We start from the raw sequence: 15,591 nt of genomic DNA, 5'->3' as shown, positions 1-15,591 counted from the left end.
AAAACTGATGCAGATCCACTCTTGACGAGGAGATCTAAGTGTAAAAGAAAGGGAAATGGGGAGATTCAATCGAGTAACCTAGGAATAGTATTCTCCATTATATTATTTCTCATTTCTTTAAAAACGTTGGTGATTATTCTAAGTTTTCTACTGTATAGAAGTACAATGAATGCTTTGTTAAATGTTATCTTATTAAATCTTATTTTTATTGTTTAATCTTGAGGGTTTGAATGTTCTAAACATGAAAGTGTTATTGTAGTTACTAACACTGGAAGGTGCAGTGACAGTTTGAGCTAATAAGCATTTCAGCGAAAGTTGAGTAAAGGAATTTAGTCCACTTGTTCTTAATAGTTTCATATTGCAATCATCGGAAGGTGAGGTTAATGTGCATGGTTATGTCCCAGATTAAATAAAAGAGTGGCATTTGGTAAGATATATATTAAATTTTATTGCATCGACAATCACCTATCTTTTATACCTTGTAAGTACTTAGTATACCGCTAAAGATTCATGTTGGGGATCCCAGTTTACCATCATCTTATTTTATTTTATTGTTTTTAAAGTTATTGCATCGACAACTATCCTCACAATTCATCTCGTTTATATCCAGTTATTGTACCAACATTAATAGACAAAAGACACCCATCCCTGTGGGATTGATATCTGACAGACTCACATCTATCCACTATACTTGCATCGACAGTGTACGCTTGCACATTATTGCTGTGGCGTTAAACAACTGGTCAGAAGCTCAGTGTGAGTTCAATCACAAGAAAACTAGTGCAAACAATAGATATAATATACTAAGGCATAAAATAATCATCATTGAACAAAAATTCAGATTATCGTTATTTCGAATCAATTTAACACAACATCATCACAAAAAGTTTTATATGTACATGTTGTTGAATGCAATGAACTTTTAATTTAATGGAAAACGTCCTACCCAATTCCGCTATACTCCATAATAGGAGTTCCCTAGAACTCCTTTACCTTTACACCACGGTGTAGATGAACCACTAAACGTTGCAAATGAGCTACTAATACAGTGTGGATAAACCACTATTTGGTGCAAATAAAAGTTGCTAATGTAGTGTGGATAATCTACTCGTTGTTGTGAATGAACCACTTGAAATAAATAGGGTGATTGAATAGTATGGTAGCATTAACATTCTTATAACAAGTAATTTCCTAAGGGAATGAGAGAACTCGAACTTAGGTAAGCAAGGGGGAAACAATTTATTTTAGTGATTAAAAGTAAAGAAAATGGAGGAAGGAAGGAAGGAAGCTTGAACATAAGACCTTTAGGATAAGGAAATAATACTTAATCATGAAGCCTAAGGCTCATTTTTTTGTTTATTCCTTACAACTAACTCCTTATATTTTGAGGCGTGACAAGCATTATCCTAGGCTTGATGATGGTTGGGTCATTCGCTCAAGTTCGAAGGCCTACCCGAAAAATGAGAGACTTTAGACAAAAATATAGGCTCAAAAAGTGGGTTTGGACAAAAAAAATGCCCTTTTTCTAAACAGGTCTGGTCTTGGGTAGGATTTTTTTGTCCGGCTCGAATCAGCCTAAACTTTTTTTTTTTTTTTGTTTTACTGCCATTTCGCTACTGTTTTATTATCATTTCGCTATTATTTTGCTAGTTTTTGTTTATTATTTAGATATTGCATTCTCTTGTTTTATTATTATTACTATTATTTTAGAGTGTTAAATTGTAACTATCTTAATGTTATTTAAGTATAAAGATTTTTTTAATGTATTTTCAATTTGTTGGGAAATATTTATTTTAATATTTTTAGTGTATTTAATGTATTATATTTTTTAAATTTATTTTCATATAAAAAATAAATTAAAAGAAATTAATACAAATGAGTCATATTGAGCATGGGTTTAATATTTTAATCTGGATCAAGATAGGGCAAAATTTTAAGCCATTTTTTGAGCTGGATCCAGACTTAAAAAACGGACTTAAAATTTTACATTGACCGGATTTAACCCATGATCATGTCTATATTATCCTTGAAACAAGTTAACAATAGTTGCTACAATATTAATCATAGATCCACTTGTTTTCACATAAAGCAAAAACCCAATCCTCTCAACAGTGAAAATCAAATCAAACCCAGATAATGGATCAAAGATAATCAAAAGCAATGTCGTTGGATATAGCATCTAAAAAGGTAAAGATCACAGTTTCCATATACCATGAAAAAACACTTAATAAAAACCCATGATGTCTTTATTTTTGTAAATTTAAGTTGCTGCCAAAGCTTCGCTTTTAGACATCAATAATAAGAAAGTTTAATTAACAGTGGTTAACCTAATCATAAGGAATTCTATGAATTGTCATAAAAGTGTAGAAAAAATACCAATTTTCTCTATAATCCTCAACTGAAAAAGGGATATACGATTGAAAAATCTCCAAAATTTTCTTAATACAGAGCTTCGGATACAAATGCTTGCAATTTAAAAATAATAATTTTTTAATTAAAAAATATGTTGGAGGTTTAAAAGTTTATCAAAATAAATTCAATTAAAAATAATCTAATGATCTATCATAAGCGCAATAAAAAAGGTTAACATGCAAACTATGTACTATTATTTTCTAGAATAAACTAAAAAGATAGTCAAATAGGTAGCAAAGGACTAGAAGTAACTCCAAGTTTGGAGTCTCACTTTACACTAATATAAACTATTGGAGTAGTTTAAATATGATAGAAAGTTGCAACATGTATGGCTTTCTAGCATGGTCATCTGGAGACTAATTAAGCTCTAGCTACTTCAAGCTAAAAATACAATAAATTTTCTAGTTAGACAATATCTAGTGATACACAATATCCTGTGCTTATTTGAGACTACTATAATAAACTAAAGGAGATGCATATGACATCAAGAGACCAATTAACATTTTTTTTTCAAGAATGAAAAACCAATCAACATGAACGGCAACATAACAAAAACTACAATGGAGAGTTGGGCTATTATCAGTGGCTATATCCTATGTGTCCCAACATAAAAACCAATATCATTACCACATCTGCAGTGTGTCCCCTCAATGTCATTGCAACTTTCCAATTCCCCAGTATCGAACTCGGTTGTCCAGAGACCAGGCCTCTCTCATGAATTAGAATCACTTGATCATCAAAACCGGATGCAAGGAATCAGCCATGTTAGTCCACCTAACGCGGTTGATTTGACCCAAAATTATCAAGCAAAGTTGCAAGAAGCAAACACAAATATGCCCATATTTTAGTAAACATGTAATTATTTTTTATGTATTTAAACAAAGAATAAATAAATTTCACATTTTACTGTTATGTCTTTTATATTTCTGTCTTTTATATTTTACATGCATAGCAAAATTATGACAAGCAAGTATTAGCTCATTGATTGTCTAAATTCAAACTGATGATAAGTGGCATTACAAGAACGTTTACATTGCGAGAAAGATAATTTACTTCAGTAGATAATCCAAACGAGTCTGCAATCCCGTAAAAGAATCAAAGTGAGCATTTGATTTAAATACTTAGTAGGATTATTATGTCATCTATAATTCCAATTAGGGAGATGACTAGTCTTGGCTATAGGAGCAGTTGACTCCACGGGTAGAGACATTGATGTATTTATTAGTAGAATGATACATTGGACTGGACCCAAGATGAATTAATTATGAATCTATTTGTGAATTAATTCACTTGTGATGTTCATGATGTGATTTACCTAAATCCTAAGTTAGTCACTGATCATGTGTATGTAACTCATGTGCTTTGATATAAGTGAAGGCTTATGCTCTTAAGGTGATTGAGCCAATAGTCGGTATGTTGGGTACATGACTTGTTTATGGCATGACTTTACTAGCAACAATGGAATTTATAGCTCAATTAAAGAGTTAACGATATCCTCTGATTAACATTGCGTGGATTGATAAATATGGAACGTGGTCACAGGTTGCTTGTTCTTGAATGAGCAATTTCTCACAGTCATTTGTTGACCGTGATCATATTAATCATTAACAAGACACAAATGTGAAAATGAGATCAAATAATATTGCATTGAGTGAACGGATTTAACTCAAAGGAATTAAGGATATCATATGAGGGTAACACACACATGATGAGGTCATTGGACAAAATAGTTTGATTAATTGCTTTCGTCAAGAGTATACAATAAGGAGTTTTCAATCATAGTACTTCTTGTGGACTAACTCTATGATTAAGTAATTGTGAATTATCGGGGTGATGCTTCTAGACATAATTGCAATCACTAGAGCCTAATTGTATTTGTTCGATCGGTCCCTCCACTAACTCAACAAAAGCTTGATCGGACTGTATTTGAATCAGAAGAAAATTCTTCGACCTTGGGAATAATTTAATTGAGTTAATTTATTCAATGTGGAATTAAATTAGGTGGTCGTAAGAATTGTTCAACTAGAGAAATTGATTAAAGAATTTTCTTAAAAATTTAATTTGGAAAATCTAAGTGATTTTTGGAAAAATTAATTTTGATCAAGTAAATTTTTAGAAGTTAATTTTCGAGTTAGACAATTGGCTTAATGGGTAATTGAATTAGAAATTTGGACCTGAAATCGTGAATTGGGCCTAGGAAGTCCAAATTCGAGATGAAGATTCAAAAATTAGTCGTATCGAGCTTGGTATGTGAAATTGGGCCGACAGTCCAACCAATGACTAGATCGGACCGGTCGAGTCATCATTGTCTCGGACGAACGGGTAGTAGCTGAACCGACTTGAGGTATCGTAAGGGTGTCGCACTTGTATCACCAGACATGTCAACGCCGATGGTTGCGAATTTAATTTATGATTTATGAAATAATTTATTTTAATAGAAATATTTAATTTTCAAAATGTTATACCAAAGAATTTAATTGAAGAATTTTAATGGTGATAATATCTAGACTTAAATTTTTAAATATAAAAATTAAATGACAATATTCATAAAATTAAAAGTAGGAAGAATATATTCCACATATGCAAAGTGCATAGAAATTTAGAGTGTATTTTAACTTTTAAACTTTTACTCAAAAAAAAATATTCTGATAAAAATATAGGTGGGTTAGAAAAAACTAGAAAATGGAAAAATTATATGGAATAAATACATCATTATGTTGAGCTTATTTCTTTTTTTTATTATTGTTTTTTTGAAATTTGTTGAGCTTATTTCTTATTTCTCAATTTATCTTAAAAGAAAAAATTGCCCATTTGATAACACGCGCCGCACCTTAAGCAAAGTATTTATTTTCCCCCTCAAATTGAAATATAAGTAAAAATCTCATAATTAAGTATTTAAAATCATAAAACTCAGGAAAATATGTTACAAATTAAATATAATGAGTAATTAGATTTAATAACTCAATTTAATAATTATACTTTATTTTTAAATATAATTATAAAAATAATAAAATTAAAAGTATCAATATTTTGCTGAAAACAAAACCTATAATATTTCATACCAAAATCGTATACGGACTGGTACAATTAATATCAATATGACAACCATACTATAATTAAATTATATGATCTAGTACATTGGATATGGTACCCGCAACCATACTAATATCATTTCATCTAATCCATGTTATGCAAATTATGATATATCAAGTGTCAAATCCTCGTTGCTTGCCATCCAATTATAATTCGTTAAAGATTATTTTGAAAATTGAAAAGATTAAAATAAAATTGTAGATTCGGAAAATAGGCTTGAATAAAAAATAATATCTATTTTTTAAATGAGTCGGACCTTGAATAAGATTTTTTAACCCGACTTGAATTAGTCTAAATTTTTTCACTATTGTTTACTGTTGTTTTGTTGTTGTTTACTACCAATTGCTACCATTTTGTTATTATATTATTACTATTTTGTTGTTAACTCTTATTTTAGTACTATTTTTTAGGCATTTGCTTGCTATTACAATAATCTTAGTGTTATTTAAGTACAATATTATATATTTAAAATTATTTTTATATAAAAAACAATATAAAATTTTTTTAATATGAGCAAACTAGGCTTGAGTTTAGCCTTTTTTATCGAGTTGAACTGGATAAAATTTTAGATTTTTTTTTCGGACCAAATCTAAAAAACTAACCTAAAATTTTGCATTGATATAATTTCAACCCAACCCAGCTGATGAGATGTAATTGAAATACAGATGTTTCTATAGCTCTATTTTTCCTTGTATTTTTCAATTAGAATTGAGGAAGTGAATTAAATCTTGTTTTAATCCATTTTTGGGTCTATTCTTTTTTGCTTATGCAGTAACACTAAACTTGGTTAACAACCTTTGCTTCATTTTCAGCAGATTAATTAATCCCATCAAGCTTGTAAACATGTTAAAATTTACATTATCAAAGACCCTGCCTGGAAAAACAAAAACAGGGTCTGATGAGAATTATATTTGAAAAGACCAGGCAGCATTGGATTCCCCTGGTTTATAGTCTAGTCAACCTGTCCTTTGCTAGGTCCTTTAAAACTCCACTATATCAAAAAAAAAAAAAAACCACTGATTCAAGCTAGGTAAATTTTCTGGGAACCTCCACATTTTAACCAAAAACTTTGGGAAGTTTCATCCTCAAAATAATTTGGATACTAAGAAATTTCCTGCTTCGTAGTTGATAACGCGTTTTCAAAGGATGATTTACTAAACTACATGAGAAAATCAGTTTCTAATTTCCAATCAATTCCCTGGTTTTTTTTTTTCCACTGAAAACTTTTAATTCAAGTGGGTGTAGTGGAAACACAGCATCAAAATATCTTTAATTCGGCAGATCTAAACCACTCATTGTACGGAAAAAAGACTCGGTAAAAATCAAATCTTTAAGTCTACTGCTAAATTAATGACTTCCATTGCCAAGAACACTAACTGGAAACAACAGAACAACAAAACCTAATAATGTTCGTGAAATTAAAGAATCACATTTCTTTTCGCTAACCAAATTTTTTCACAAATCAATACATCAAGATTTTTTTTTCCCTGCTGCAGTACTAATTATTTAAAAAGGATGCTAAAAAGACATTAAAAAGTAGAAACAACCCCCCCCCCCCACCCTTGCCCCCCCCAAAAAAACTCAACTCACTAAAAATTAAGCAAACTGAAGACCAAGAAATTCAGCAAAGATCCCATCACCACACAAAAACTTCCCATCCTTGGCGCCATGGATTTAAGCTTGATCCCTTTACGTTCATCCTTAACACCGGTAGCGTTGACCGTCACATTTGCTCCTACCCTAATCTTATGCCTCTTTGTATACCAAAACATGATCTTAAATTTCACTGAAGTCGACAAATCCACCCAGAAAACCCTCTTCCCGTTGATGGAAGCCACCTGCGAAGCCACCGTCGAGTTAGCTATCCCTGTACCAACCTTTTTAGCCTTCTTTTTGTGACCCTGGTAAAACTCCGGCACCGAAACATTAGCTACAACATGATTTCTGTTTTGAGAATCAGAAACTGTGACTTTCACAGCATCATACTTAATCCCTTTATCTTTGTTGGTGTTTTCTAGCTTTAAGGTCAGGTTTAAGGTAGTATCATTTGGGTTCTTTAAGGTTGTATCTAGAGAAGGTAAGTAAAAATTTTCAACAGAACATTTAGGGTTGGAAGTACGTAGACTTAGCCACATGAAAAGTGCTGTTAGACCCAAAGTGAAGATGAAGCTACAACAACATCGACAACATCCCCCATCGGAATCCGACATGTTTACTGGTGACTGAGAATTGTCTTCTCTTTTTTTTTTTTTCTTTCTCTTTTCCCAGTGAAGGTTTTGCAAAGGGTATTTATCAGTTGGGAATAAATAAATAAGGGAAAGTTGCTTTGAAAAGCATGGTATAAAGAAGTATTTGTTTGCTTTTTCCTAGCTTTTTCTTGTAGAAAAATAATGAAGTTTACAGCTCCATGTATTATTATAATATTACTATTCTTTTCACGGCTTTAATTAGGAGTTGATGATTTTTGCAAGGTTTTGAGCCAATTAAATTCTGACAAGTATAATGCTGTGGAATAAATGGGTGGCATATTTTAGCTGATATAGAGTTGAATGGTAAATGTTGTAACAATTTTATTGTTAAACTGGCAAAGTTCAGACATAAATTTGGGTTTTGTTTTTGTTGGAACGTGTTTCAATTAGGGATAATGGTAATTTAATCAATTTGTTTACAAGAAAATGAAAACAGAATAAACTCTTTTTCTTTTTCTTTTTTTTTTTGGTGAAGAAAAAGAAACAATTAGATTACATTAAATTAAAAGGGTAAAAGCACCTTCTGTTATATCAGAATATAAGATTTTTCTTGGTGAATTATCAAAGACTTACAAACTTTTTTCCTTATGAGAATAAACCCTTTTTCATTTAAAAGAAAATGATAGAATTAATTTGTTAAGGATTAGAAAATATGGATAAAACAAAATAATTCCTTTTGTTTTTTCTTTTTCTTTCCATCGAGAATGGAATAAACTTGTTAAACATAAAGGAATTTATTTAAATTCATCATAATTGATTGAAAATAATAGATTGTCTAAGTACTTCCAAAATGGTGCGCTATTACTATGTACTTGCTCATTCCCGTGGTTGACTGATTCAAATTTGGAGAAATGGGTAACAATGATGAGGTGTAAGATTTAAACTTGGGTTTGAATTCAGTATGAATATAATTGATAGAAGATTTAATTTAAGATAAAAAAATGAATGGTTCAATTGTCCAAAGTTTTGAAAAAGTTAAGGATATGTCTAGACTTGAATTAGATGGATAAGAATTATTCAAAATAGAGATATAATCTTGTTAAGATAATGTATTGTTTCTAAATAATGAGATATGATTTTAGAGTTATATACTTAATTGATTAAAGATAAGTTATGAAAATAATGTTGTCATGAACAAGGATTTATAATATAGAGTAATAGAAAAGATCGAATATAATACTTCTAGTCATTATTTAAATTAAATGTTTTAATGCTACTGTCAAGCATATCGAATCACTGATGATATTGTCGAATTTAGTTGTAGGAAAAATTGAAAACCACCAAAATTTTCTAAGCATTCGAAAACTTCACTAGATGAAATATTTTTTTATTTAGATTTTTCAATGCTTAAGGACCTTATGCTAATTGGTATTTATAGTGGTGATTCCCAATAAAAAAATCACTAACTACACATCCCACTATCATACATAAAAAGGTGTGAAAGTAATGTGGGCATGTGAGAGTGACCCCACGAAACGTGGGAAAGTGGGAGGCTTTCCCACGAACCAATTCTAACATTCTCCCATGAATACTTAAAGTCGAAACATATTACACGAATCATGGTGATATTTTCTCTTAAAATTTAAGTAGTACCTTCCATGAATCACAATATATCATGTCTCAACGCTTTAGCCCAAATTTTTTAATAAATAAACCCAACACAAAGAATATAGAAACATCAAAATTAACAGAGTTTCTTTATAATCGTTTTTATAATGAAAATTTACAAGGTGGGAACAAGTCTCATAGTGACAACATAATCCTTAAATTTGTGTGGTGACATGCCTTTAATCAAAGGATCAGCTAACATCTGCTCAGTGTTAAGGTGCTCAATGATCACTTTCTTCTCTTTAACACATTCCCTTATGGCTAGATACTTAATGTCGATATGTTTACTTCAACTTCCACTTTTGTTGCTCTTAATCATAAAGACAATAGCTGAATTGTCACAATATATCATCAATGACCTAGAAATCGAATCCACAAGTCTAAGCGCAGAAATGAGACTCTTCAATCATATTCCATATGAGGTAGCCTCAAAACATAAAACGAACTCAACCTCCATAGTGGAAGCAGCAATTAAGGTTTACTTGACGCTCCTCCAAGATATAACTCTGTCAGAAAACATAAATATGTAACCTGATGTTGATTTATGTGAATTAACATAGTCGACAAAGTCTGAATCTGAGTAGCCAATCACCTCCAAATTGCCTGATCGTTTGTACATAATTATGTAGTCCTTTATCCTTTTAAGATATCTCAAAACTTTCTTTGCAACTCTCCAGTGGTCAATACCTAGATTACTCTGGTATCTTCCTAACATTCTAATTGCAAATGCAATGTTAGGTATTGTGCAAACTTGAGCATACATCATGCTTTCAACAACAAAAGCATATGGAATGTTTTTTATTTGCCCCCTTTCAAATTCATTCTTCGGATACTGGTTCAAATTGAACTTATCACCCTTCATGATAGGACCAACACTTAGTGAACAATCTTTCATCCAAAATCTTTCTAAAACTTTGTTGATATAGGCTTTTTGAGATAGACCTGAGATATCACGATGTCTATCACAATGAATCTTAATGGCAATGACATAAGATGTATTACCCATATATTTTATATCAAAATTTTTAGAAAAAAATTGTTTGACCTCATGTAGCATACCCCTATCATTTGTTGCAAGTAAAATATCGTCCACATATAGAATAAGGAAACATATTTTACTCCCATTGACCTTTTGGTCTATGCATTGATCCATGATATTTTTCACAAAACCAAACAAAGAGATAATTTCATGGAATTTTAAATACCATTATCGGGAGGCTTGTTTCAATCCATATATGGACTTTTTTGGCTTGCATACCAAATGTTCACCATCACTAGAGGAGAATCCTTTAGGTTGTTTCATGTATACCTCTTCCTCTAGGTCATCATTCAGAAAGGCGATTTTCACATTTATTTGTTGCAACTCAAGGTCAAAATGACCTACTAATGTTAAAATAAAGTGCAAGGAATCTTCCTCAGATACAAGACTTAAAGTTTCAGTATAATCGATTCTTCTTGCTGAGTGAATCATTTCGCAACAAGTCTAACTTTATATCTTTCTATGTTGCCTATTGAGTCTCTTTTTGTTTTGAAGGCCCATTTACATCCAATTATTTTTACCCTTTCAAGCAACGACACAAGATCTCAAACATCGTTACTTTTCATGGTATTCATCTATTCTTTCATAGCATTATACCACAATTCTAATTCTTTACAACCCATTACTTGTGAAAATGACTCAGGATCATCTTTAGCTCCGATATTATAGTTAGACTCTTGCAAATACACAATATAGTCACTAGAAATTGTTGATTTCTTGTCTTTAGTAGATCTTTTTAATGTTGAACCAACATTTTCTTGTGATTTTGTTGTTCAACTAATTATTCAATAATTTCTGAATTTTCTTGAACAACTTGATCTATTGGAGTGTTTTTAGTAACTTGTGGATTTCATTGATTGGTTGTTCAACACCTGGTTAAGTTTAAAAGGTGCTATGTATGATAACTAATCTCACCTGAAATGGAAGGCTAACATATAGGAATCGTGTCCTGAGATAGATCACTCCCACTGATTGAGTCATTCTCAAGAAATTTTACATTTCTCGATTCCACATTTCTAATGTTATGAGATGGATAATAGAATATGTATCCTTTGGACCTTTCAACATACCTGATGAAATACCCACTAATAGTCCTTGGGTCTAGTTTCATTTCTTGTGGATTATAAAATCTTATTTCAAAGGGACATCCCAATGCTCGTATATGTCATAAAATCAGTTTCCAACCTTTGAACAACTTAAAAGGTGTTTTTGGGACAACATTGGTTGAAACTCGGTTCAATAAATGCACAACCGTTTTAAGAGCTTCAACCTATAAGGACTTAGGCATTTTAGAGCTACTATAACACATCGAATTTTGGGGTAAGAAGTTTAAGCTTTGTGGTTAAGGTCAGTGAGTAGGTTATATGCTATTGTGTTTAGTTGCGTGTTTAAGTGACATAATGGGCCTGTTGGTCTGATGGTTAGTTGTGTGTTAGTGTATCTTTAGGTTACGTGTTTGAACCTTTGTGTGTGCATTTTGGAGAAATATTTTTATTTTGTTAAATAGTAGACTTGTTTTAAGTTTAAAAATAATTATTAGTTTTATTGTTTTTAGTTTTTTTAAGTTGGTTACTACATTTCTTTTCACGTTCTCCTCTCCCTCTCCTTGGTTTTTTCTTTTATTTTTTCTCTTTTTTTACTTTTTATTCTATTTGGAAACGATTTTACTTGCGGAGTTCGGAAAGCTTCACTCTTTTGTCATTGAGTCAGTGTCTAGACGTCTTTGATTGCGAATCAGGTGTGGGATTCGAACGTTATCTAATTTATTTGTGAGTTGTTGTTTCAGAATTTCTTGAGTGTGACCTAAACCATTGATTTTGGGTATTTAGTTGTTAAAAAAGTATGGGGAATACTGTGTATTCCAATATATTTTTGTTATTGCAAAGGTTGGAGACTAATTTGACGGCTAAAATGGAGATTTTGGCCTATTCTGATGTGGTTTTATGACCACATGGGTGGCCATATGGGTGTGTGCCTGTTCACACAACCGTGTAGAATTAGGAATTAAGGTTTCCAGGTAGGATTAGGTGCCACACGGCCGTGTGGCTGATTTGGGGAAATTATTCAATTGTCAAACGGCAGTATCCCCTGGGCACAAGGGCGTGTGTTTGGAAATTAAGGATTTAGTAATTTGGTGTCACACGACCATGTGGCTAATTTGGGGATTTAGAGATCCCACACGAGCATGTGTATTGGACACATAGTCGTGTCTGGCCTATATTCTATTTTACCCCAAATAGATAGAGAGTTACCTGACTTGTTCACATGGCCATGTCCCTGGCTCATACAGGTGTGTGCCCCATCCACACGGTCGTGTGCCTCCTCCCACACATGTATATTGATCCTCTACACGGCCTAGGCATTTCCACACGGTCGTGTGGTCCTAAGTCACTAATTTTTAGTTTTGTGTATGTTTTTATCTGAAAATGTGTCTGTGTGTTCCGACCCTTGGCTAGGCTTTAGTGAGGGTAGTTAAGACTCTAATTTGGGCTTCGACTTATGTGTTGTTTGTAACTGTTATGCGAGAAGTTTGATTCTGAAACCAGTTAGCTGGGTGTTTTGCATGCCTATTTTTGTCTAACTGTCTGTCAATGTGTTCATTGTTTCTGTGAGGTTGTAAGCATACAATCACTTGCATAAAGTAATTTTTGGGTTTGTTGTAAGGAGAAGGAAGACTGATTCTGATCTGATCTGGCAGTTTAACTGTAATTTATCGATATAGCGATTTACCGCACTGTACTTCATGTACGTCAGTTTTGCTACGTACTATTATCTGATATAGCAGTTTAACTGCAACATGTCTGTATAGTAGTTTACCGCAATGCACTATACTATAGATACGCCAGCTTTGCTGCGTATTATTATCTAAGTGGCTTAGCCCACATACATGGTGTGTAGGGTTGGATAGGCTTTTTGAGGTTCTATGTGCTGTGTTTGATTGGATGAGCTTATACAACTCTTTCGGGGTGTGATTGGTGGACGGAGAGGTGTGTTGGCTGGATGGGTGGGTTTTTATTACTTAACTGCATTCATACACATCTGTTTGAGTGTTCTGGGTGTAAGATTATTTGATTGTATTCTATCTGACTTAATAACATTGATAAACTGTAATTTATACATATTTATACCCCTTGCTTAACACATTTTATGGATGATTTTTCCTTAGATTTGGTGAATTCGATGCTCCTAATGCCTTAATTTCATGTTTTATACTTAGGTGAGCATAGGAGAGTGTAAGGAACGAGAAACAGGCCAAAAACGGAGAAAATGGGCCAACGTACGAAATCAACATGGCCTGGACTTCCTCACACGGGCAGACCACACGGCCATGTCAATTTGACAGAATCGAAGCACGACTCACACGGGTGGACCACACGCCCGTGCCTATTTAACAGGCTTGACCAAGACCTGAAGTAATCGCACACGGGCGTGTCCCTGTCGAGCCCAAGTTAAGTCCAATTCGAAAAAGGCTAATTTTGAGGGTTCTTAGGAATTCGAAAGCCTATAAATACACCCTAAAGGAGGTGAAAAAGGGGACACACAGAGTAAGAAACAGGGAACTGCTCCAGGAAAGCCGATTGATCCATCTCAGAAGCTGGATTCACCATCAAGACTGAAAATCTCCCCTCAATTTCCCTTTAGGAGTTTTGGGTTTTTTTTTATGTTTTGTATTCATTATTCTTCTGAGATGTTTATCTTTTTAGTTATGAACTAAAACCCCTAAATACTTAAGGGGAATGAAACCTAAGACAGATCTTGTTATTATTATCTGAATTGTATGATAAATATTTGACTTGTTCTTAATTATGTGTTCTTCATTATTGTTTTAATATTCTAGGATATTGATTCAAGTTAAGCTCTTCTTCAGAGGAGGAATAGACCTTGTCTAAGAGTACATTTGTCATAATTAAGCGGAGTTGATTGCGCGCCTAAAGATAGGGTGACAAGATTTTACCGAATTAGAGTGAAACCCAATAAGGGGATCCATAAATCGAGTTAATGCAACCCTAGGGAGTTAATTAGAAAGAGATTTCAATTATTCAACCTAGGGTTAGACGTTGTTAGTCTCAAGAGAGATAATAATATAACTTAGGGATTTTTATGGATCAAGTCAAATGAATAAATCGTCCGGTTCAGAGTCAAATAGCAAGTGAAGTGTAGGTAGATTTTTCCTTAGGTATTGTCTTAATTCAATTGTTTTTCCAAAAGTAATTCCCAAATTCTATTTTTTGTGAATTCTTAGTTTAGTTAATTAGTTAGTTAAAACAAAACCCATTATTCTTAGGCTAGATAATAAAAAGACAGTCATTACTAGTACTTTTATTTCCTTTGGGTTTGACAATCCGGTCTTGCTAAAGCTATACTACTGTTCATAGGTACACTTGCCTTCATCGTGATAATAGTTAATTTCAAGAATGAATTATTATAAATATTTAAACCTGTCACGAATATCACGCGTATCAAGTTTTTGGCACCGTTAACGGGGAACTAAGATATTAGGAACACTCGATTTTTATTACTTTAGCCATTTACTTTTACTGCAATTTAAATTTTATTCTAATTTTTATTACTAATTTTTTTCCCTTTTTCTGGCAGGTTCTTATAGTTTATGACTAGAAGAAACCCGTCAGGACCATTACATTTTAATAGTGAGATCGATCGCACAGTTCGCAGAAACCAAAGAGAAATAAAGTGAAGCTTAAGATACACAGAAGAAGAGCAAGAGGACGATATTCAAGCCACAACTGCAGAGATGGCTAAAAATCAGGAAACCTGATACCTCCTGTGATTGCGGTTAATACAGTAAATCAGAATCCCGCTCCACGTACTATGTATGATTATGCTAAACCTACTTTAACAGGAACTGAATCGAGTATAATTAGACCTTCTGTAGCTGCAAATAATTTTGAACTAAAACCTAACACAATTCAAATGATACAGTAATTTGTTCAGTTTGATGGTTTGTAGGACGAAGATCCCAATGCTCACTTGGCAAACTTTTTAGAACTATGTGATACATTTAAAATTAATGGTGTTTTTTATGATGCCATTCGCCTTCAGTTATTCCCTTTTTCGTTGAGGAACAAGGCTAAACAATGGTTGAACTCGTTACCACAAGGGTCAATTACTATTTGGGAACAAATGAGCGAAAAGTTTTTATTAAAATACTTTTCGCCGGCTACAATGGTT

The 15,591-nt window shown here is 32.7% G+C and overlaps 1 protein-coding gene across 1 annotated transcript; it reads right to left on the bottom strand.

The window, feature by feature from the left end:
- Nucleotides 1-6,842: 6,842 nt before the first annotated feature.
- LOC107916976 (protein NDR1) lies at nt 6,843-7,970 on the bottom strand. The gene has a single exon (XM_016846363.2). The coding sequence runs from the start codon at nt 7,713-7,715 to the stop codon at nt 7,095-7,097; it is 621 nt and encodes a 206-aa protein (XP_016701852.1). The 5' UTR covers nt 7,716-7,970; the 3' UTR covers nt 6,843-7,094.
- Nucleotides 7,971-15,591: the final 7,621 nt, after the last annotated feature.

This window comes from Gossypium hirsutum, chromosome A01, assembly GCF_007990345.1.
Source record: "Gossypium hirsutum isolate 1008001.06 chromosome A01, Gossypium_hirsutum_v2.1, whole genome shotgun sequence".
Lineage (NCBI taxonomy): Eukaryota > Viridiplantae > Streptophyta > Magnoliopsida > Malvales > Malvaceae > Gossypium > Gossypium hirsutum.
This window is presented reverse-complemented; position numbering and strand designations above follow the sequence as displayed.